Source organism: Colletotrichum jinshuiense, chromosome 6, assembly GCF_051148585.1.
Source record: "Colletotrichum jinshuiense chromosome 6, complete sequence".
Lineage (NCBI taxonomy): Eukaryota > Fungi > Ascomycota > Sordariomycetes > Glomerellales > Glomerellaceae > Colletotrichum > Colletotrichum jinshuiense.
In genome coordinates, this window is record NC_139313.1 from 3,150,692 (window position 1) to 3,173,874 (window position 23,183).

General features: G+C 51.8%; 8 protein-coding genes across 8 annotated transcripts; 4 read left to right on the forward strand and 4 right to left on the reverse strand.

Moving 5' to 3' along the window:
- Nucleotides 1-48: 48 nt before the first annotated feature.
- Nucleotides 49-2,187, reverse strand: EsH8_VI_000802 (Zn(II)2Cys6 transcription factor; the record flags this gene model as incomplete). Its single annotated transcript, XM_083272055.1, has 4 exons — nt 49-758; nt 816-1,897; nt 1,947-2,026; nt 2,080-2,187. The coding sequence occupies 4 exons, from the start codon at nt 2,185-2,187 to the stop codon at nt 49-51; spliced, it is 1,980 nt and encodes a 659-aa protein (XP_083127229.1).
- A 576-nt stretch (nt 2,188-2,763) lies between these two features.
- EsH8_VI_000803 (nuclear pore complex assembly-domain-containing protein) lies at nt 2,764-3,792 on the reverse strand (the record flags this gene model as incomplete). The annotated part of the gene is made up of 3 exons (XM_083272056.1): nt 2,764-3,297; nt 3,352-3,587; nt 3,642-3,792. 3 exons carry the CDS (start codon nt 3,790-3,792, stop codon nt 2,764-2,766), a joined length of 921 nt encoding a protein of 306 aa, XP_083127230.1.
- Nucleotides 3,793-4,272: 480 nt separating this feature from the next.
- Nucleotides 4,273-8,967, forward strand: EsH8_VI_000804 (condensin subunit SMC4; the record flags this gene model as incomplete). Its single annotated transcript, XM_083272057.1, has 3 exons — nt 4,273-5,298; nt 5,348-8,686; nt 8,746-8,967. 3 exons carry the CDS (start codon nt 4,273-4,275, stop codon nt 8,965-8,967), a joined length of 4,587 nt encoding a protein of 1,528 aa, XP_083127231.1.
- A 2,208-nt stretch (nt 8,968-11,175) lies between these two features.
- EsH8_VI_000805 (uncharacterized protein) lies at nt 11,176-13,093 on the forward strand (the record flags this gene model as incomplete). The annotated part of the gene is made up of 3 exons (XM_083272058.1): nt 11,176-12,746; nt 12,846-13,009; nt 13,053-13,093. 3 exons carry the CDS (start codon nt 11,176-11,178, stop codon nt 13,091-13,093), a joined length of 1,776 nt encoding a protein of 591 aa, XP_083127232.1.
- A 1,747-nt stretch (nt 13,094-14,840) lies between these two features.
- Nucleotides 14,841-18,210, forward strand: EsH8_VI_000806 (cytochrome P450; the record flags this gene model as incomplete). Its single annotated transcript, XM_083272059.1, has 7 exons — nt 14,841-15,029; nt 15,105-15,547; nt 15,600-15,783; nt 15,841-15,999; nt 16,071-16,260; nt 16,391-16,476; nt 17,512-18,210. The coding sequence occupies 7 exons, from the start codon at nt 14,841-14,843 to the stop codon at nt 18,208-18,210; spliced, it is 1,950 nt and encodes a 649-aa protein (XP_083127233.1).
- Nucleotides 18,211-18,433: 223 nt separating this feature from the next.
- On the reverse strand, nt 18,434-19,212 carry EsH8_VI_000807 (40S ribosomal protein eS26; the record flags this gene model as incomplete). Its single annotated transcript, XM_083272060.1, has 4 exons — nt 18,434-18,536; nt 18,748-18,850; nt 18,910-19,037; nt 19,190-19,212. 4 exons carry the CDS (start codon nt 19,210-19,212, stop codon nt 18,434-18,436), a joined length of 357 nt encoding a protein of 118 aa, XP_083127234.1.
- Nucleotides 19,213-20,048: 836 nt separating this feature from the next.
- Nucleotides 20,049-20,568, forward strand: EsH8_VI_000808 (ubiquitin family-domain-containing protein; the record flags this gene model as incomplete). The annotated part of the gene is made up of 2 exons (XM_083272061.1): nt 20,049-20,423; nt 20,479-20,568. 2 exons carry the CDS (start codon nt 20,049-20,051, stop codon nt 20,566-20,568), a joined length of 465 nt encoding a protein of 154 aa, XP_083127235.1.
- A 267-nt stretch (nt 20,569-20,835) lies between these two features.
- On the reverse strand, nt 20,836-22,318 carry EsH8_VI_000809 (glycoside hydrolase superfamily; the record flags this gene model as incomplete). The annotated part of the gene is made up of 3 exons (XM_083272062.1): nt 20,836-21,628; nt 21,714-22,070; nt 22,137-22,318. The coding sequence occupies 3 exons, from the start codon at nt 22,316-22,318 to the stop codon at nt 20,836-20,838; spliced, it is 1,332 nt and encodes a 443-aa protein (XP_083127236.1).
- Nucleotides 22,319-23,183: the final 865 nt, after the last annotated feature.

Below are 23,183 nucleotides of genomic sequence, written 5' to 3' on the forward strand. Positions count from 1 at the left end.
CTTGCTCTGCAACAAGCCATGCCAAGAAATCGGTGTATAGGAAAGTGCTCAGCCAGCAAACTGATCCCACTCGCCCCAGTTCAGAGGCAGTCCAATGTCAAGATTCGCCTCCAAGGCGTTGTCAACCGCCGGGAGGTTGAAACTTGGATCGAAATGACCAAAAACGTCCAGGTGTGGCATCGCGTCGACGACCGAGAAATCGATGGTATCCAAGCCCGGGAAATCCGTGGTCGAGACAGCGGTCGTCGGCACTGCCGGCGCCTGAGAAGCAGCATCCGGCAGCGCAGTCATAGGAGCAGGTTCTTCGGTCCTACCACTTGCAGGTAAGTCGATGTGTGATGATGGTAGAGGCGCTCCCGCCTCTTGGGCTAGCGAATTCGCAGCCCGTTCCATCTCTCTCAAAATACGCTCCCCCAGTCCGGCAACTACCCTTGCACTCCAAAACACATCGCCAAACCTCTTCATCAGTTCAGAGTTGGACTTGAATGCACTGCGAGCCCTGGCACGGAACATGGGTAGTGCGCTGTGGCGCATCTTTCGGTACTCGACGCTGAGGGCAAGGGAGAGAGCGTAAGGCACAAGAGGCACGGGGCTAAGATGATCTCGACGGATGGCTGAAGATATTCGCTCGGCAGCGAGGGAGCGGCGTGCATTCGCCGAAGCAGGTGGAATAGAAGATGCGTAGTGCGATGGCGGACCGGGTCTCGAAAGGCGGCATGACAAAATGATCACTGCATGGTAGAAGACTTCAATAGTCGCTGCGAACTGTTCAGCATATTTTGCCGCGTGACAATGTTAATAGTATCAAGACTTACCTAGCAGGGGAGTAGGTACTTGCAAAGCATTAGCCTCAAGAATCATGGGCTCGAGGACCGGAAGTTCGATAAAAGGCTTTGTTTCGAGAGACTGAGCGATGACACCGGGCCGATATAGCTCAATCACCTGGTCCAGCCACTGCACAACCGATAGGAAGAGGCGAAAACATGGTGCTTGTCTGCGGAAACAGTCCTCTAGACCAGGTCCAATATCTCTCTCGTGCAAAACGCAGGGCCTTCCGTATGCGGCCGCGTTGATACGGTCGAGAGCCCACACGCCGCAAAACAAAGTATCCAGTGCATCACTACTTGAGTGGAATAATTGCAGGCCAAGAGTTTGGGAATGGTGTGCTGCCCTGGCACCCAGCTGGGCTGGCAGGTCTGCTTCGTCTGCGCCAGAAGGTTGGATGTAAAGCGATAACATGCACAGGGCCCTTATGTGCACTGTCCTGTCTGATATCAAGCTCGTGTCCAAGATAGCTCTGATGGAACCAGACAGCACTTGAGAGAAGTCGTGGTAAGATAGCTTCTTGTTTCCTTGATTGACAAGGCGCAAATGACTTTTCATCTCAGGATCAGCAGCAGCAGCCAGAGACACAACTTGCCGCATGACAATGGCAGCCGGGGAATCTCCATCATCCAGGACATCGTCCGGGATAAGGCCAAAAATGGGATGAATCTTCTCCCGGTACACTCTGTGGAGGTGTTTGTAGTCCTTTTCCGGTGGTACACAGGTAAGACAGTTCTGTTTGACGAACGGCAGCAGAACCTTGTCGATCATAGCCGGTGGACGCGACACCACGCTGCTCGTAGACTGACTAGATACCGGGTTGACTGACGGAAGCCAGACGCCGACCTCAGCCTTGTGGGTCGGATTCGCCGCCGAATCTGAGTCGGCGGCCTCGGCAAACATGCCCTCCGGGTTGAGATCGCCCACGAATCTTGTCTGGGCATTGTTCGCAGAATCGGGATGTGCTGCGGTGCTCGAGTCTCGCCGAGATGGGGACATGAGCAGCGAATCCGGGGCTGCAGAAGCCGAGTGGCGATGCTTTGCGGGCGAGCCAGACGCCGAAGCCATGTGCCTTGATCGAATGTCAGTTTAGATCCATATTACCAGATTGGGAAACCAACCCATCATTCGCCGGCGACGAGCCCACAGGCCCGTCAGGTCCGGGTTCTAACGATGGGGGTTCAGCATGAATGCAGCGTTTCTAAATTGTCCAAGTCAGATGAGTCTGAAGTGTTAGAGTCGGGTTTTGCAAACCTTCTTCTTTCGACAGGAATCGCAAGCTTGCTGGACTTGCTTGCGTTTGAGAGGAAGCCCTGAAGCGTCAGAACCGACAAATTTTACTCCTTTGGCTGAGTTGTTCATCGCTCCGACTCATTGATGACTCCAAACGGAACAAGCGGTAAAGCAATGGCGCGAAAATGGAGCATGATCACCGCGGATGTTCGCTCAAGAATCAAGTGAGGTGTGACACGCGATAATGAGACGGTGAAGGACTGACGCGGTTGGCGCAATAAGATCCACGATAGGTGGGCTCGGTATGTGAAGAGGCCTGGGCAGGTGTGACTCGACGTTGAGCTTAGTCATGCGCTCATTTTCTCGGTGCATCGTCGGTGTGGTTGTGCACACACCTGACCCCCCGCCCCCTCGGTCGACACGACCATTTATTAAACTTTCAGTCTTGTCAAGCAAACCAGGCACAAAATCTGTGCCATTGCTTGTTTTCCTTGCGTCAATTTAAGGCTTCTCATTCCAAGACATTATCAATGCTTAGCCAGGAATAGCTAACCTAAACCGGATGGGTTGGAGCTTCCAGCTCGCCCAAACTTCCAGAAGAAACTAAAGATGAACATGCCCAAACTCCAACGCTATGCCGAACTCAATGTCATTCATGTCAAAGCTTACCACGAGGCCAGATAAGACAGCCCCCAGGTTGAGAATTTACTCTGCTCGGCCACCTAGTCCGCTTTTGACGCCTTCCAAAACCACTCCCCACCTACCCCCAAGGCTCTTTTCCTTAATGGCTTCGCTGTATCGGCCTGTGACAAGCTTGCGCATAAGAAGAGTGTCTCGCGCCCTTTTCAGCTTCTTGCCGTCCTCTTGGGAGAGGAACTCCTCGAACCAAACTTCCTCCGTCGAATCAAAAGGCAGGCCGACAAGTTCGGTGGCACGGGCTGCGGTCTCCTCGTTTGCGGGTGCATCAAGTACCGACGAGATTAGCTGACGAAAGAGCTGTGCTCTTACAGCATCAGAGTGTGTTCTGGAGAAGTAGAGCGCTTCAGTAACGCTGGTCCGCGCCATGGCATCGAATAGAAGCTGCAATGCCTCGGGCGTCTTCAGGATTGGTTGCACTGTGTGGAAGTACGAGAGGGGCAACGTATAGTCGCCGTCGGAGGCGTGGCGAACAAGGGCCGTCATGATCTCGTCGGCGAAATCGGTAGTGAGCGAAGGGTGCGCGATATACTCGAGAGCTTTCTATGACAAAAGGGTTAGCGCACCAAGCCACCCTGCAGACGCGGACAGACGCACCTCAAATTGCTGATGATCCAGCAGCCACAGGCCCTTCATGAAGATCTGGTAGTTCTTGGGAACACCTGAAGTGGCTGCGAACTTGGACGAGGCCTGCGCTCTAGTCTCGTTCGTGTCAAAATCGAGCAAGATGTAGTAGAAGATGGAGAGTCGATGGTGCGTCGACATGCCAGCTTCGCAAAGCTGTAGATGAAGCGATCGCAAGGCGTTTTCGGACTTGGGAGGATACGTCTTAGCTATGGCGATATGTTAATTCAGCCTTAGAACACAAACCGAACGAGAACCTATACCCTTGGTAAGACCCAGAGCCTTCAGGACTCGGTCAATGAACAGAGCGCCATCGAGACTTTTGCGGAACGTATCGGTTTCCTGAATGGACTTGCGATCGTAAGGAAATTGATGCGACCCGAAGACCTGGTCGAAGCTTGTGTAATCGAACATTATGTATTACGGATGATGCCTTCGGATTGGACGGAGGGTGGACGGAAAGACAAGCTCGTGTTGGGCTGATGTTGAATCCTTTGGCGGATTGAATGCGACTGACTTCAATGCTATGCTTTGCTTTGCTCTGCTTTACTTTGATGGTGGGTGACCGGGGAGCTCGAGCCGCACCAGCCACATTTGCCACAGCCACGCTTTCACGTGTTTCCACATCATCTCGTGACGGGTGGGGGAGAGTGTGGCTTGTTTGTTTACAATCGGCCAGATTGGTGAGCAATTCAAACAAATCAAAGTGGGGGAACCAAACAACACAATTCTCCCCCAGCACATCACCAAACGCGATTTTGTTGACGCAGCATTGTTGCGCTTGTTGCGTTTCTTCTTTTCCCCTTTTCGGTTTCTTGTCAATTTGATTGAGATACCCTCGTACTCACTTACGTCTTTGCGTCTTTCGCTTCTTACGACTAACCACCAAGCATAATGTCGGCTCGCCCGCGCCGTGCGACGCGCCGCCAGGCCATCGTTGACTCCTCAGATGATGATATCGCAAACACCACCCAGGCGAAAGACGACAGCGAGGAAGAGTTCGCCCCAGAGCCCGCGCGCAACCCCGTGCGCCGACAAACTCGCTCCCGTAAGAGCGCTGCGTCCACGTCCACGCCCGCCGCCCCAGCTCCGCGCCCCCGAGGCAGGCCAAAAAAGAATGCTGCGCCTTCAACCGTGGAGGATTCTTCGGTTCTAGATGCACCTTCAACACTTGAAGCATCTTCAGTGGTAGAAGCACCATCAACACTGGAGGCGGCTTCAACATTGGAGGCAGCTTCAATACTTGAGACACCTTCGACGCTGGAGGTTGCTTCAACCATAGAGCCAACCGAAATTCTTGATGCCGACGAAACCATCACAAAGGCTGAGCCGCAATCTTCGCCGAGGAAGACTTCTCCTAGAAAGCCCAGGAGGAGTCCCGTACCGCGAGCTTCGACCAGGTCTGCAACTCCCTCGTCTATACCGACTCCCAAAGCATCTGCCACACCAGAGCCTTCACAGCCGCAAGGGGAGCCTCTTGCCGACATCACAGCCGCCACAGTCAACGAGCAGAGGCCAGTTGGAGATGAGACCCAGGCTGCATTCAAACCCGTCCGCGCCATGGATACTGTGTTGGAAAGACCCATGGATATTGTGCTGAAGTCGCGGAACCTTACTGTGCCCGTCGTTGAGGACACGACCCCTAAACCTCGTCTTGTCATCACCCACTTGATTCTTACCAACTTCAAGAGCTACGCAGGTCGACAAGAGGTTGGCCCGTTCCACGGATCGTTCTCATCCGTTGTTGGTCCCAATGGTTCTGGAAAATCCAACGTCATCGACTCTCTACTGTTCGTCTTCGGATTCCGCGCCAGCAAAATGCGACAAGGCAAACTCTCTGCCTTGATCCACAACTCTGCGCAATACCCTGACCTGGACTACTGCGAGGTTTCTGTACACTTCCGGGAGGTCATGGACCAGGTTTGTCAATCTTCAATTGTGTCTGGGAACCAATTCTAACTAGGTACAGCCCGGCGGCGGTCATGAAGTAATCCCCGACTCCGACCTCACCATTTCTCGCAAAGCCTTCAAGAACAACTCGAGTCAGTACTATATCAACGGCAAATCCTCTAACTTCACAACCGTCACGACACTCCTCCGCGACCGCGGCATCGACCTTGACCACAAGCGTTTCCTCATCTTGCAGGGTGAGGTCGAGTCCATCGCCCAGATGAAACCAAAGGCCGCCAACGAGCACGACGATGGTCTGCTTGAATACCTAGAGGATATCATCGGCACCTCCAAGTACAAAACGCCGATTGAAGAGTCCGCGGCCGAGGTGGAGACTCTCAATGAAGTGTGTATGGAGAAGAGCGGCCGTGTCCAACACGTGGAGAAGGAGAAGAACGGCCTCGAAGACAAGAAGAACAAGGCGCTAGCTTACATCCGAGACGAAAACGAGCTTACTACTAAAAAGTCCGCCTTGTACCAGCTCTACATCGGCGAGTGCCATGACAATGTCGCCGTCACGGAAGAGGCTATTAGTCAGATGCAGGCCCAGCTTGATGACGAGCTGGAGAAGCACCACGGCGGCGAAAAGATCATCAAGGAGCTGCAAAAGTCTTATTCCCGAGGAGGCAAAGAATTTGAGGCGCAAGCGAAAGAAACCGAAGCCCTGGTTAAGGAGATGGCCAAGTTCGAGCAAGAGCGCGTCAAGTTTGACGAGAAGAAGAAGTTTTTGAACGACAAGCAAAAGAAGCTGGAGAAAACTATCGCAAATGCCGAGAAGTCTGCAGTCGAAGCCGACGAGACTGTCGTCCAGTGTGCCGAGGAGATTGAGAGCCGCAGCAAGGAAATCGCATCACTTGAAATTCGCGTTCAAGAAGAGGAGGCAGAACTTGCTTCCATTCGCGAGGGACTCAAGGGCAAGACTCAGAAATTCTCCGATCAAATCGCCATCAAGCAGAAGTCATTGGAGCCTTGGAAGGAGAAAATCAACCAGAAGCAATCTGCAATCGCCGTCGCGCAGAGCGAGATGAACATTCTCGAGGAGAAGGCCAATGCAGGTGCAGTCGCCATTTCTGAGACGGAAGCAAAGATTGCCGCCATTGAGGACGCTAGAACAGCCAAGGCCGAGGAGCTCAAGGAGTGCCAGGCTGAGAAGGCTAAACTAGAGCAGGAGGCAAAGGAGGTCGAGCACGAGTTGTCTCGCTTCAATGCCCACGAGCCAAAGATTCGCGCAAAGGTTTCCAACGCCCGGCAGAAGGCCGACGAAGCTCGCTCAAGTCTGTCTAAGACGCAAACTCAGGGCAATGTTCTCACCGCTCTCATGCGTATGCGGGAGTCTGGCCGAATTGACGGATTCCACGGAAGACTTGGAAACCTTGGTGCAATCGACCAGAAATACGACGTCGCCATCTCGACAGCCTGCGGTGCTCTTGACAACTTTGTGACTGACACTGTCGAGGCTGGACAGCAATGCATTGAGTATCTTCGAAAGACGAACTTGGGTCGTGGTAATTTCATGTGCTTGGACAAGTTGAGAGTACGAGACATGAACCCTATCCAGACACCGGAGAACGCACCCCGTCTCTTTGACCTTGTCAACCCCAAAGAAGAGAGGTTTCGGCCCGCTTTCTACCATGCCCTCCAAGACACTCTGGTGGCAAATGACCTGGCTCAGGCAAACAGAATCGCCTATGGCGCCAAGCGATGGCGTGTGGTCACCCTGGCTGGCGAATTGATCGACAAGTCTGGTACCATGTCTGGTGGTGGCACGACTGTGAAGAGAGGCCTAATGTCCTCAAAACTTGTCGCCGAGACCAGCAAAGAGCAAGTCACCAAGCTTGAGGAAGACCGAGATGCCCTGGAAGAGAAGTACCAAGACTTCCAAGAGCAGCAGCGAGAGCTCGAGACAAGGCTGCGTGAGCTCAACGAGCAGATCCCTATGCTGGGTACAAAGATGCAGAAGATTACTCTTGAAATTGAGAGTGCAGCCAGGAATCTTGCCGATGCCCATCGCCGCATCAAGGAGCTAAGCAGGGAGCACCAGCCTTCGGCTTCAGATGATAACCGCATTGCAGCTCTTCGCAAGGAGATTGCGAAGCTTAACAAGGAAGTGGAGAGGCTCCATGACGAGACATCTGGTGTCGAGGAAGAGATCAAAGCGCTACAAGACAAGATTATGGAGGTTGGTGGTGAGAAGCTTCGCCTACAAAGAGCCAACGTCGACTCTTTGAAGGAGGAAATTGTTTCCCAAAACGAAGAAACCACCAACGCCGAGATTCGCAAGGTCAAGGCAGAGAAGCAGAAGGCTAAGCTTGAGAAAGATCACGCCAAGGCAACAAAAGAAATCGAGGTGGCGATTCGCGACCTTGAGAAGCTTGAGCATGAGATCGAGAACCAGGGCGAGAAGGCTGAGTCACTTGAGACCCGCGTCGAAGAAGCCGAAGAAGGCTTGGCAGCGAAGAAGGAAGAGCTGTCATCTCTGAAAGCCGAACTCGATGAGAAGACCTCCGAACTCAACGCAACCCGGGCGGTCGAGATTGAAATGCGCAATAAACTTGAGGAGAACCAAAAGGTTCTAACCGAAAACCAAAAGAGACTCATGTACTGGAACGACAAGCTGTCTAAGCTAACGCTCCAGGACGTGGATGACCTCACTGGCACCTCCAATCCACCTCCTAAGCCTACCTCCGCCGCTGCCGATGCAGATGCTGAGGGTGACAAGACAGTCACTCAAGACGCAGTAGATGGAGATGTATCACAGCAATCTGGAGAAGACGAGGAGGATGAGCAAACTGAGGAGCTCGAGCAACCCGAGCAGCCTGCTCGTCAATCCCAAGCGCTGCCTACATATACCCCGGATGAACTTGCCGATATGAGCAAGGAAAAGCTCAAGGGCGAGATCGCTGCTTTGGAGGAAAAGACCCAGAACGTCAACGTTGATTTGGGTGTTCTTGCTGAATACCGTCGTCGTGTTGAAGAACACGCTGCTCGCTCGTCTGATCTTGCAAGCGCAGTAGGCCAACGCGACACGGCCAAGAAGCGCTGTGATGAGCTCCGACGTCTGCGGCTCGAGGGCTTCATGGAGGGTTTCAGCACCATCTCACTGCGGTTGAAAGAGATGTACCAAATGATCACGATGGGTGGCAACGCCGAACTTGAGTTGGTCGATTCGCTTGACCCCTTCAGCGAGGGCATCCTCTTCAGTGTCATGCCCCCAAAGAAGTCATGGAAGAACATCAGCAACTTGTCTGGTGGTGAGAAGACACTTAGCAGTCTGGCCCTTGTGTTCGCACTACACCACTACAAGCCTACGCCTCTGTATGTCATGGACGAGATTGACGCTGCGTTGGATTTCAGAAACGTAAGTTCCTTTGTTCTTGACCTTGCCACCTTCACGCATACTAACATTGCCACTTACAGGTCTCGATTGTTGCCAACTATATTAAGGAACGCACTAAGAACGCCCAGTTCATTGTTATTTCGCTCCGAAACAATATGTTTGAGCTGGCCGCCCGGCTCGTCGGTGTTTACAAGGTGAATCACATGACAAAGAGTGTAACGATTGAGAACCAGGACTACATCGTGCGACGGGGCCAACAGGGTCAGGTGCAGGCCACGCAGCAAGTGACGATGGCACGGTGAGGAGTATTACGAATGATGGCCAGTTTTTCATGTTTTCGTTAATCGGTTTTTGCACCCTTTGGGATGGGTTGGTTCTTGTGTCAGGGGTATAATGACTGTACGAGTGGCGCTGGGTAGATATGCAATATGGAAAATGGAGGCTTTCTCTTTTTTGCTCGTGAAACAAATACTTCTCGGTCGCAATATATCTCTGTGGCCTCTTGTCCGGCCTCGCTTCCTGGGGTCTAGGGTGCTCAATCTTGTCCTCCATTCTGTACCTCGTCAAACTAAAGATGGTACAAGGTTTTAGGTCAATCTTGCTCGGGTCGTGGAGCTGAGTCGATTCAAAAGGGTTCAACGAATAGCGACATGGTAATAACGTGATGGGCTTCCCATGAGGTGGAATCTTCAAGCCTGTTACTGGTGGCTCAAAGTGCGTCTCGACACATGAATCTGAGGCTAAATGACAGCGGATGAAAATTAATCGCATTCATAGTGAGGTCGCACACGCGTCTGCACTTGAGCACTGCTTAGTTAGTACCTGCATGGTTTCGATGATGGGTTGGTCTCGGATGCGCACATGCAGCTGGCGTACGACGTCAAACTGAAGTCGTGTCCCTGGGCTCAGTCAGTCTGACGTCTGACGGGAGCTCAAAAACGAGACAGTGATTGGATGTAGGCACCGAGAACTGAATTCTCGTCAATTTAGTGTTCTCGCCACGGATGACGAGTTTGCGGTTATCAACGGGATCATCGCCCATACCTTGGATAAGGAACAGAATGAGTATGTTACGGTGTAATGGATGTCTCGGGGCCGTCTTTCTTCTTGGACTTTTGACGCGAAGGACTCAACTAGCGATATATGAAAGCGTAACCAGCCATGACTGCGTGTTTTGTATAAAGGTCTTGGTTGGAGGGCGTTGTGGTCCAGGATTTCCTCATTGAGACCAGCGGCCGACGAAACTGGCCTCCACCTGACTCAAATTCGTTGAATCATTCTGCCTTTATGTCTTCCCTGTCTTCCTATCTTTCTCTATTTCTTGCTCTTTTAAGTTCACTTTGCACAATGTTTATTCCGTCTCTCCTTCTTATAGGAAGCGTGGCTCTCGCTGTGGCGGAAGGATGTCATGGTGATAACCTCCTTAGAGCCTTGGAGCGGCATAACGGAACGGCGTACTGTTCATCAGTCTTGTATTCAGTCAACACCACTACGACTATGGAACCCCCCGATAGTGTTCCAACTACATATGCTCCTCTTTCTGTCTCGTCTGCTGTAAGTAAATCCCAACTTGCTCGGATACGTACCTCAAGGTGGTTGACGAGTTACAGTGTGCATGTCTATTGAGTATCAACTCGATATCTCGATCACCTTGCCAGTCCGCCACCGCAACCGCAACTACAACTCTAGATTATTCTACATCCGTAATCACGGATACTGTGGTCATTGGGGTGTCTTCGTCAGACGATGGCTCGAGTGCTCTTGGTCTCCCTACTACTGCCCATGCAACCTTTGACGGCGGTTACTCCTTTTCCTTCCCCAATTCTGCTATCACAACCAGCACGGCCTCGACATGCGGCTGGGGGGATGTTACCACCACTGTGCAAATCACTGAGACTATGGTCAGCACTATTTACGTCTACAGCTCAAGTGCGGTCAGCACCCGCGGCATGCAGAGTATGTCATCGCAAAGTGAAGGTGATAGTGGAGGTCGACCAGCTCCTTCCCCTATAACAAGTTCTATAACGGTTGAATCAAGCAGAGCAGAATCCGTTTGGGTATCTACCATCACTCTGGTTGGTAACTCCACCGTCGGTTTGACGGCCTCCTCGAGGACGACAGTTAATACGACGGTTAGCTCCCCAAGAGTGACTACCATCACGAACAGAAACTCCACAGTCATCAGCACTATCACTGGATTATTTTCTGGGTCAACCCGGGCTATAACGACGGGAACAATTACCATGGTCGGGAACGGAACGACGACGACTATTACCGGGGGTCTGTCCGAGACTGTGTCTGATTCCTCAGTCGGCCTTGGGAGTAGCATTCTCACAAACACTCGTGTGGATGGTGCTTCTACGTGGACTCTTTCCTGGCTTTCTAGTTCAGATGGGGGTTTCGATAGTGACACTGCGACGGCTATTCCCACTCAAACTCCCTTGGTAACCACAATCACGAGTGCTTTGGACGGCATTGGCTCAACTTGGACAGTGAACCCTAACAGCACTATGACTCGCCAGCCCCGCACCTCTTCGGAGACTACGACGGGTGCCTTCACCGTCGTCACAGGCGTAATTGGCGGCGCAGCTTCAACATGGACAGTGATTGGGGGTTCAACCATCACAGGCTCGTTCGATACAACGACTGTCACGCCAGTTGCGTCTGGAACTGTTACTGGTGATGTTATCGTCATTACGAGCGTTGTCAATGGTGTAGGTTCAACCTGGACTGTGATTGGGGGCTCAACTGTTACCGGCTCGTTCGATACAACGACTGCCACGCCAGCTGCCTCCGAAACTGCAACTGATGATGTTGTCGTTATCACGAGCGTTGTTGATGGTGCAGCTTCAACCTGGACTGTGACCAAAGGCTCAACCCTCACTGACTCGCCCTCTATACCTGCCTCGGCCTCAGTCATCACGAGCGTCTTCGGCGGTATTGGATCCACGTGGACCGTCATTGAAGGGTCCACTATTATCAGGACTCCTAGCATGGCAACGTTGGCACCAAGCCCTACTGGAGAAACTACGGTCATAAGCAGTTTCATCGATGGTATTGCTTCAACATGGACCGTGATCGGAGGTTCAACCGTGTTTGGCTCATCTAATAGCAATACGGCAACCCCCACTGTCACAGGTGCAGCGACAGTAATCACAAGTGTCATCGATGGGGTTGGCTCAACATGGACGATCATAGGTGGATCGACTATATTTGGCACCTTGACACAAAATTCAACAAGTACGACCATTCCGACTGGATCGCTCATTACATTGACGAGCACTGGTGTCAACGGTAACGCATCTATACAGACTCTCACAAGCAGCGCTACAATTATCAATGCAGCCAACGACACCATGACCAAAATTCTTACCACTCCAATCGCATCAGGCACAGTATCCAGTTCTGCTACGATAAGCAGCTCGGCAACGTCAACATCCGGGTACATCTCAGCCTTCACCGGTATCTCCATAGTCGTAGCTCAGAACGCAAGTATATGCTACACTCTACCAACACCCACAGCGTCACTTCACGAGTCCCTTTTGAACAACACAGGACGCATCCCGCCATACATTGACGCGTTTTACCTCAATGAAACCACCAACTCTGTGAAATATCTCCGCTTAATGGATAACGACACACAACCTGTTCTTATCGACGTTTCTGACCCTGCAAGATTGGCAATTGTTGACAAGACTGGTGACGTTCTCCTCATAGACAGTCAAGGGCTGCACTTTACCTCAGCAAATTGCTCGCCCAAGATTGATATCTTTGTATCTGGCTTCTTCGAGCAGCTCAACAACCTGACGAATTCGACATGTGGTAACAACACCAACATCCCCGTCAACGGGACAGAATCGCATTTCTCCTCTTCCACAAGTGAAATCGATAAAAGGCAGGAGAGGACTTTTGATGTGGTCCTCCATCTCAAGGACCAATGTGGCAATCCTGCTCGCGCTGATATACCGGTCTCTGTTGCGCTTGGCGACACGCAATGCGTTGTCCTTCCTGGCGTTCCAGGAGATTTTGTGGCAAACTGCGCGTTTCCTGGTGGTCAAAGTGATTCGATGGTTTGCGAAACGTCAGTCCAGCAGACATTAGATCATCTCACAAAGGGTTCCATTGCGGGGACGTGTCCATCTTTCACGTCCGTATGGAGCTTGCTATTCCAGCAACTCAGCAACGTGATCAACCTCAACGAGCTTCTCAAGCCGTTCGTCAACGCGGGGCTGGATATTGACACAAACCTCGGCCAAGGTATTATCTCCGTCATCGACAATTTCCTGGGGCTATACGACTTATCCACCTCCACCTTCAAAAATTCAACCTCCGAAGGTGGATCAGGTCTAGGAGATATAATCGAAGGGTATGGTATGACGACCATCAGGACAGATGTCTGCCATTCACTACATGGATCAGAACGGTTGAATCTGACTTTTTCTGCTGGAGCTTCTACGACCTCCTCTCTACTAGCACAATTTTCAGCCGTGCCTTCGCGAGCGCCTGAGTACGATCGCAACACGACGGATCCGATGGCCATTGCATGCTGTCCGAACCCTAGTAAGTGCGTCGTCGAAGATGGAGAGCGTTTTTATCCTCCCGAAGCTTCGATACAAGGTTCAGGTTGTCTATGCGGAACAACGTTGGAGGGCAGGGGAGTTGGGTTCCGTACCGGTAGATGTGTTGGGTACAATCAGTGCAGTGCCACTTCGCCATGTGCTGGAGGCGCGGTGTGTCTGGTTGACAACTGCTGTGGCTTCAGTGTCTGTGTTAATGGAACGGAGTGTTCTGCACTGAGTGTTGGAAAGAGATGGGTGGAATCTTTTGAAATTGACACGTCTGGCGGATTGATCTGATTCTACTTAGGTATTGAATGGTAGTTCTATTACTTTTCATTACTTCCGAAGTTTTAGCACCCTCGAAATCCAATTCAATTCATTTAACCTTGTTCACTGGTGGAGACCGGAAAGTCAGACTACTATACTTCAGATAATTGCGGCTTCGCAGATTTCGCACTGCAAATCAGAGGTTTTTTTTAAATAGGTCCGAAATTATATCCCAGGAGCCTGAATTATTGAATTGATTTTCTCACATTTGATAGTATGGTGTTGAAGTTATACACTATACCCATGCAAGAACCAACAAGCCCACACACCTCCCGGAAATCAGGCGTATATAAATGACATCAAGTAAGAAGCAAACTGATTCGAAATCGAAAAAGAAGCTTTTATGATGATGTATCGAGATATCAGACTGCCGTCATCCTTATACACTGGTGAGATGCACATGTGAGCATTTTCGGGGTCTTGATTGTCGTATACCACATGCCAACAGTGTTTTATTTTATTTGAAGCTTGAGTCACGCATATACCCAGGGGTGGAACATACGATGTTCTAAAAAAGGCAGATTTGCATGGCTGCTGGACCAATGATATTTATTCTTCCTCACTCAACTGTCGTGGCACACCAGAGTGACAAATACCGGAAATCTGGAAATGCATCTTCATTCCCCACTGCTTCGCACCTCGGAAATCAGAAATGTCCGAGTTGATCTAAGCTTAGTAGGCCTTCCAAATAGACTTATAATATTTTCACCGGGAAATAAATGGCAAAAAGCAGGGTTTAGTCTAAAGCGTCCGGTGACTTCGGGACTTAGCGGGTACGGAAACTGCCAATACGGTTACAAACTAGTTCCGGGGAATCGACAACTCCGCGGACAAGCCCACTCTCTCCCGTTCCGTGCCGTCCTCTTCTGCACGTCAGAATCTCAGTAAGCTACGCTTTCAATTGATGCATTGTAACCTGACATGTACCCCGCGGGGAGACTCCGGCCAACCGGATCGTCCCTATTACAATTTTGATGTTGTGGAACGCCAGTCACGATCAGACCACGCCGCTAATATATTGCGGAGAGCGGAAGAGGGTCAGCATCAGCTTCACGAGGTATGCTGAATGGTCTTCCTAGAAAGTGTTGAAGTCCTCGGAGGTCCAAAATCAAACAATGTAAAATTTCTAGCGTGAGAAAGGTATAAGATGCAGGTTTCATCTCTTAGGAAAGCTCAAGTGGTGTAACTATTCAGCAGACAATCTTATGTTATCTATGTTGTCATCTCGCCTGTTTAGAACACACAAAACATCACGGTTTTTCGTGCATTCAGTCTCACTCCGAACAATCATGGCCTCCTCCGAACCCTCCAACTTCCCCTTCAGCCGTGCCTCGGGCCTTGAACCACCGGCAGAATATGCCCGTCTCCGAGCCACGGAACCAATTTCGCGCGTGAAGCTTTTCGACGGCTCTCTTGCGTGGCTAGTGACCAAGTACAAGGACGTCTGCGCCGTCGCTACAGACCCACGTCTGTCCAAGGTTCGACCCTCTATTTTCTCAGGACAGACCCCGGACTTCAATGGATGTGAACTATGGGCGCTGACACGCGACTAGGAACGCACCAGGCCCGGCTTCCCTGAGCTTAGTGCCGGTGGTAAAGCAGCGGCCAAGAATAAGCCCACCTTCGTCGACATGGACGCGCCGGCGCACATGACGCAACGCAGCATGGTCGAGCCCCTGTTCGTCAAAGATCATATCAACTCAATGGAACCTTACATCCAGAAGACGGTGAGCGATCTTCTTGATCAAATGGTCAAGCATGGATGCGAGGAGCCTGTCGACTTGATTGAGAACTTTGCTCTTCCCGTCCCGTCATATGTAAGCCTATCCATCGACCAGCTATATCACAACCGAAACTACTCAACTAACAGCAATTTCTTCAAGATAATCTATACTATCCTTGGTGTTCCCTTCGAAGATCTTGAGTATCTGACGCAGCAAAACGCGATACGCACAAATGGCAGCGGCACAGCCCTACAAGCACAGGCTGCGAATCAGTGCGTGTCCCTCATGCCATAGCCTTTCTGTTATAGACTAAAACATATTTAGGGAGCTTCTCGGTTATCTCGCTAAGTTGGTAGATCAGCGCAGTGCCGAACCCAAGGAAGACCTCATCAGCAAACTGGTCCTCGAACAGGTGAAGCCGGGTTACATTGAAAAGTCAGACGCTGTTCAGATCGCTTTTCTCCTTCTTGTCGCCGGAAATGCAACTATGGTAAACATGATTGCGCTTGTTAGTCCACAACCTTGCTGATAATTTTCACGTTTTCTCTTGGCTAATACAATCCAGGGCGTGATTGAGCTCTTTCGCAACCCATCACAGCTGGAGGAACTCAAGGCCAACCCATCCCTGGCCCCGGCTTTTGTAGAGGAGCTGTGTAGATACCACACCGGGTCTGCGCTAGCTATGAAGCGAGTGGCGAAGGAAGACATCATCCTCGGCGGCAAGGTATTGTCCAATCTACTTTTGCCTCTCATGTGACGTGTAATTTTGGAGTACTCAAAACTGACATTCCAAAGATAATCAAAGCAGGTGAGGGGATTATCGCCTCAAATCAATCCGGCAACAGAGACGAAGACGTCTTCCCTAACCCGGACATATTCGACATGCATCGAAACCCCGATCCCAATCACGCCCTGGGCTTCGGGTTCGGTCCGCATAGGTGCATTGCCGAACCTCTCGCGCGCGCCGAGTTGGAGACCGTCTTTGGTATGTACTTCTCAGTTATTTACTCTCTTTAACTCTTCACTCTGCGACTTCAAAATCTTTCTGGTGTCTAGAAATCTATCATAATGTGAAATCCCACAATCCGGGCTGTAGAGCTGACAGTGCCAAACAGCGACGCTATTTCAAAAACTTCCCAGCCTCAAGATCGCTGTGCCCATCTCCGAAATAGAGTATACACCACTTAGTAAGGATGTCGGTGTCAGTAGATTGCCAGTCACATGGTAACCACTGTTGAAGGGGGGTATTGGACTGTGTCGATAGAGGTTGGAATTGAGGATAGGCACGTATGTATTGTGTATTGGCGGCCAGCGTATTGATATCTCCGCTCATTTCTAAGAAGCTGCTTCCATGGAGTGTTGGGTCTCGTTGGAAAGTAAACTTATAACCAAATATCAGACGATAAAGCTAAATTTAAATGACCGAAATGCAATCATGATACGTGCCGTTGATGAAACGAAACTAAAGATTCTTTTCTGGGAATACATACAACTTTGAAGGCCTTCGGAACAGATTTCCGCGAACTTTATTTCTTGTTGTTTCTGATTTTCAAATAAGACTGCAGCAAAGGTCACGATGTTGTTGAAATGCATGAAGATCGTAGGAGACATTATTTACAAACGTTGGTGACGAACCTGGCAAGGGGTAATTATTGACTTACTGTCCATGTCTTTTCGTCCAAGTCAACCAGGCTTGGCTGCCGGCACGTGATGGAGCACGTGGCCTTCGTGTATATAGACAGATACACTGCAGAACCTCTTAGGAGGGTTCAAACTTGAAGATGTCTTATTGCTCACACCTGTCTTTCACTTCATCGTCCACACGCTGAGTCGTTTCTGCATTGCTCACCTGGTTTCCGTTAGCCCTTCCATTGCGACACATCATAACCCTTTCGGGATCCACCCCGATCCCTCGACAGTCTTGCCCCTTCTGGCAGATCCGGAATCGCTGCCATAAAGACTGTGTCACCTATCGTAGAATATATCAACATTTAAAGCAATGCAGAAGAATTATATGCAGGGCTCAAACAGTCAAATTGCAGTGGGGGATAAAAGCAAAGCCGCTCCGTGGTACTCGAAAGAAGTCCGGCTTACACCAGAGGCGCGCAGGATGCTCGAGGACTACAGCAAAGTCCCGCCAGAGGAAGTCAAAGACCACGTTCTCAGAATGGTTCAAACCCTTCTCATTACACATTGAATATATCCCCACTGGTTTCTGACTTGAACAAACTCGCAGCGCGAGAAGCTCTGGGAAGTCTTCCCATACCCCTGCATCGGCGAGTTTCACTTCCTCGACTTCAACCTTATGCAGCGCCCAGTCTACCCGCAACTGATCGCAAGACTCCAGGAACCGGACGCAAAGCACCTGGACGTGGCATGCTGTATCGGTCAGGACCTTCGGAAGCTTGTCCACGACGGCGTGGACTCGGAGAAAACTGTTGCCGTAGAGCTGGAGCAAGGGTACATTGATGCCGGATACGAGCTCTTCCGTGACTACGATACCCTCAAGACGCGCTTCATCAACGCCGATATGCTGGACGACAACAACCCCCAGCTTAACGAGCTCGAGGGGATGTTTGATACAGCGCACCTAGGCCTCTGCCTGCATCTGTGGACGCTGGACGATCAAATGATTGTGCTTCGAAGGGTTATCAGGTTGTTGAAGCAGAAACCCGGCGTTGTTATTGTGGGCCACACAGCGGGGCATGTAGATGGCATTGAAGTGCCCGGCATCTTCAACAAACCAGCTCTTAGACATAATCTGCAGTCGTGGGAGAAGATGTGGGCCGTCTTGTCTAAGCAAACGGGAACACAGTGGACACTCAAGACAGTATTGTTAGACCAGATCGGCACCCGGCGCATTGAAGCGCAAAGCCCGAGCTGGAGGGGTAGTAATAGGCGATATGTCGGGTTCGAGGTCACCAGGGAAACGTAGACATAACAATATGTAGGCTTCAAAATGCAAAGGACACAAACATCAGGGGACAAAAAACCAGTGTCATGAAGCATTTCCTTTGCTAACCTAGGGCCATGGCCCGATTCTCCTAGATGAACGTCATAAAGCCCATTCCGGTTCCCAAACCATGCCTGAAAGGAGAACTTTTTCATCCACTGCTCATCATCAATACCCTGGACACCGACTACCCTAGAGGAACCCTTTACGAGGTCTTGGCGGCGTTGGGGACGATCTTCTTGCCATCCTTGTTGTAGCGGACGCGGGGAGGGGGAGCACGGTTGCGGCGGCCGACGACGGAGCGAACACTGAGAGTCATTGTCAGTACAAACTATTCCTAAGCAAAACCTTCTCGCCGACATCATATGCCCCATGGAGGGGTATAGTAGTCTCGAGAAGGGGAGTGGTTGTTTGGGAGCTTCGAGTAACGCCAAGGTTCTTCTGAAGCGCCTGCGCGCCGCTGGAATGGCGTAAGCCAGACCAGCATAGTGCAGTCGTCGCTCCCGCGGACGAACGTACCGGACAATCTTGCCGTGAATGGCGCAAGAGACACAGTACTGCAGCTTCAGGTACATCTTGGGTACGGTGTACTCCGCGAAGACGGAGGCGTCCGAGATGTCACCTGTGAAACGTTGTTAGCGAATGGTTTCGAATACTTTGGTGAAGTAGGGGAAGTCGTACGGATGGCAGCAGACTCAACCATGTTGCGGATGGTGAAGCGCTTGATCGCCTTATCCTTGGGCGTGCAGCGCGAGCAGTTGCTGCAGCGGATGGGCTTGACATGGCCGCGGCCCTTCTTGTTGCGTCCGCTATTGAGAGTGAATATGTCAGTAATCAAGTTCGTCGTGTATGGCAACGCAAGACCTCAGCCACCAACGACGTCGAGTCGATCCATGTCGCAAGGCGCCGTTGACAACTGAGGCGGAGCGTAGGGGAGCGTGGGAGAAGGGCATCGTCGTACTTGTTCTTTCTCTTCTTGACCATTTTGGCGACGTCTGACTGTGTGTTAGTAGATCCGTGAAGTGAAAGGAAGAAGAGGGGAGCAATTTCCGGCAGACGTACTTGAGCTTTTCTCTGGCTTGCTGAGTAAAAGTTCAATTGGTGGGTGCGACAAGGGCGGGCGCGACTTGGTCTGACGTGAGTTCGAGGAAGAGAGGGCTAGAGCCAGGGCTGCTTGACCCGCTTGAATTTGAGATTCCCACTTTAGAACTTTAGGCGAGAGGCGGTAGCGTGCCTTTGCACTTTTCGCAACGCACACACTGGAAATTCACATGAGCGACCCGGCCAATCGGAAGATGCCCTAGTCACGTGTATTCGCTAAGATTCCAGGTCTCGCAAACCCCCCACCCACTCCTGCGGCGGGCGGTTTTCCCGTGCGCCTTTGCGCGAGCGAGAGATCGATTCCTTTTAATTTTCCCATCCACCACCCAACCCATCTGAGGATCTGCTTAGGAAGGCAATAGTCATATTGTCGAGGTACGTCTGAAGATGCTTCTGCTCCCTCTTTGTTGGCCTTGAGCCTCCCTCCTGTCCCTGGCATTTCGTTTCTACTTCCTGTAGCCCTATATCCAGCGCAATCGCGAAATCGAGAGCGTTCGGGCAAGGCGCATCAGATTTGTCAAATTTTGAGCGTGTGTGTGTGCGCGCGGCGACGTTGTAAAATTCGTCACCAAGCCACCACTACCGCTCGACACCTTCAATCCCTTTTCCTACCACACCCACTGCCGGGACGGGAGGAGCACCGAGGGAGACGGACAGCATTCTTGCTATTCTTCTCTGTAACGGAACTGTTTCTAACCTTTGATATTAAGTAGGCAATCATGCAGATCTTCGTGAAGACCCTCACGGGTAAGACTATCACCCTTGAGGTGGAGTCTTCCGACACCATCGACAATGTCAAGTCCAAGATCCAGGACAAGGAGGGCATCCCCCCTGACCAGCAGCGCCTGATCTTCGCTGGCAAGCAGCTTGAGGACGGCCGCACCCTCTCCGACTACAACATCCAGAAGGAGTCGACTCTCCACCTCGTCCTGCGTCTGCGTGGAGGTGGCAAGAAGCGCAAGAAGAAGGTCTACACCACCCCCAAGAAGATCAAGCACAAGCGCAAGAAGACCAAGTTGGCTGTCCTCAAGTACTACAAGGTCGACTCTGACGGCAAGATCGAGCGCCTTCGCCGCGAGTGCCCCTCCGACACCGTACGTTCCTCCAACTTCTCTTCGAACCTGTTTAAGTTGCTAACTTCGTTATCAGTGCGGTGCCGGTGTTTTCATGGCCGCCATGAACGACCGCCAGTACTGCGGTCGCTGCCACCTTACCTACGTCTTCGACAAGAAGGAGTAAGCTTCTCCACTGGGTTCGCGGGCGCGAGGTACGGAAAACGACAAATTGGGAGGATTGGTTCAGGGTTAGCATTCTAGTCGGCGAGAAGCCGCAACAAAAAGGGGCGTTGATGTAGCATGTACCACATCACTGGCTGGCAATGACGAAGCAAAATTCACGACACTCATGACTATCCTCCACATGTGTTCCCAGCTATTACCTGTGATATTGTGTATGCCAGCTACTGGGCAAGCTCATTTTGAAACTTCCATTTATTTGCCGTCTTTCTTACTGATCCGGAAATCCATTCCTCAAGTTGTCGTACTTGGTCTCGGGATATGTGATGCAGTTGTCCTGCCTCAACAAACTGTGCGGACCACCGAGGGTGTGCACGACGTTCCCGATAAGAGATTCCGGACCTGGCTTATCAGCACTGCTCTCCCACCACATAGCCCCTCCCAGGCCCCATCCCTTGATGTATTCCGCCTTCCTCCGTGCCATGTGCACCGTATCGTAGGTCACCATCTTCCTCTGGCTTGCGTCATACGAGTAACTCGCGCCCGTCTCCTCATCGTGGAACTCTTGCGCCCCCGGTAGAGGCAGTACCTTGTAATCGAACACACCATTCTCCCAGCTACCTTCGCCGACGCCCGAGTATGGCGCACCAGGACCGTCTGTGTTCTCAAAGGCACGGCCGTAAAGTGGCATGCCAAGCACAATCTTGTCCGGCGATACGCCGTTGGAGGTGTAATGCGCCAGCGCTGCGGCGGTGCTGAAAGGTGTGGATCTCGGGTTCCGGCTGCACGGCTGCAGGTTCGCCTGGTGACCCGCCAAGCTGTCCCACGAACCGGCGTAGTCATACGCCATTAGGTTCCAGAAATCGAGGAGGGCATCCATGCCGGGGAGGTCGAGCTTCTGGTAGTTCTGCGCACCAGCGGGGCAGGCCACAGATAGTTCAAAGTGATACCATTCTGGCAATGTGGAGGCGTACTGGTTCATGGCGGTGCGGACCGCCTGGAGCAAGGCCACGAAGTCGGATGCCTCTTCCGGAGATTGGGGATATTCCCAGTCAATGTCGATGCTGTATCACTCGGTCAGAATTGTGTACGGCTTATAGATTATACAGGAGTGGGCCCCCCTGCAAAGGGTTTAGAGATCAAACGTACCCGTCGAAGCCGAGGTTCTTGATGAGGTCAACACAGCTGCGGGCAAAAGTGTCGCGGCCCTGCGGGGTGCTCGCTGGGTTCTTGAAGTTGGAGGAGTAGGTCCAGCCGCCGACAGACAGCAGGATCTTGAGGTTGCGATTCCTGCGCTTGAGGAGGTTGAGCTGCTTGAGGCAGCCGTAGAGGTTGGTACCAACGTCGTTCCAGCTGTCGCCTTCCCAGTGGATGTCTGTATCAGCCCAGCCGTCCGTCAGATGGACTTCTCCCGAATCCGAGCGAACATTGGCGAAGGCGTAGAGGATGTGAGTGAGGTTCTCGACGGGGAGGTCTTGAGGGCGATGCTTGCGGGCATAGATTGCCCTGCAGGCATGGTGTTAGCTGGGCATAGCTTGAGGGGAACACCATTGGAGACGACTGTTGGCATACCAATTGACAAAGTAGGCTACCGAACGGAAGCCTTGGCCTGGACCGCCACCCATCTTGTCTGGTGGTTTCGAGGAAAGGATAGGTAGACGGGAGAAGAGATCTGTGTAGGTGTGCGCCAGGAAGATGGTGGCCAGCAGAACGACTGCTGAAGTGATGAGGGTCGTCGAGCGTGCAATATGCATACAGCTGAACTTTTTGTCACCGAAACCTGACTTTCAATGATAGTCACAGAAGGGAGATGCTACTAGCAAAAAGGAGCGGACTGGCTGGAGGGAAGATGGCAGTTCTTATTGCTAACAGGAAGCTGTTTGGCGGCGATGCAGCTCCAGAGAGCCCCGCGCTGAACAAATGGCAGCTGCAAATACGAGTAAAACACCGCCCCTCACCACTTCGCCAGCTGCGCTCCTCTATGGATGCTGTAACATGCGCCGCAATGCCACGCGCTGCTACTGGAGCTTGGAGCTGAAGGAGGCGCGAGTTGTCGTCAGCGCCCACAACAGCCCCTGCGACTTAGGCTTGGTGCCAGGCCGACTATGCGTGGCGCGGGCGGCGGCGGGTGATCTGCAGGTCGGAAGTACTGCGGCTGCGAACTACAAAGCTGGGGTACTTCCCTTCTAATGGCTGCCTCCCTCCCGTCCTTTTGCTTACCTCAGACACCTTATGTAAGTCAAAAAAGATACCTGGTTGTCAGTACCTTTCTCGAAGCCGGGACAGATCTTTGCATGTGGAGTGCACATGTCCAGCCGTTGAGTGCCGGCACTTCCGCGCGCTGAGGTGAGCTAGCAGCGGGACGTCGGGGGCGGTGACAGACAGACAGACAGCCTGACAGCCTGTGCATCGTCATGGGATGGATGGATGGGCCAAGTGCGATGACATGAGATGAAAAATGTTGAGATAGCATGTATCGGCGATGCGACGACAACGACAGACAACTTCGCACCCTGGTTCAGGGATCGACTTCTTGGTTGGCGACAAATCGCCTAGACAACCAAGCCCCATCTGTATATTGCTTTGTCTGCCGAAATCTCAACAATGGGCTTCTTTCCC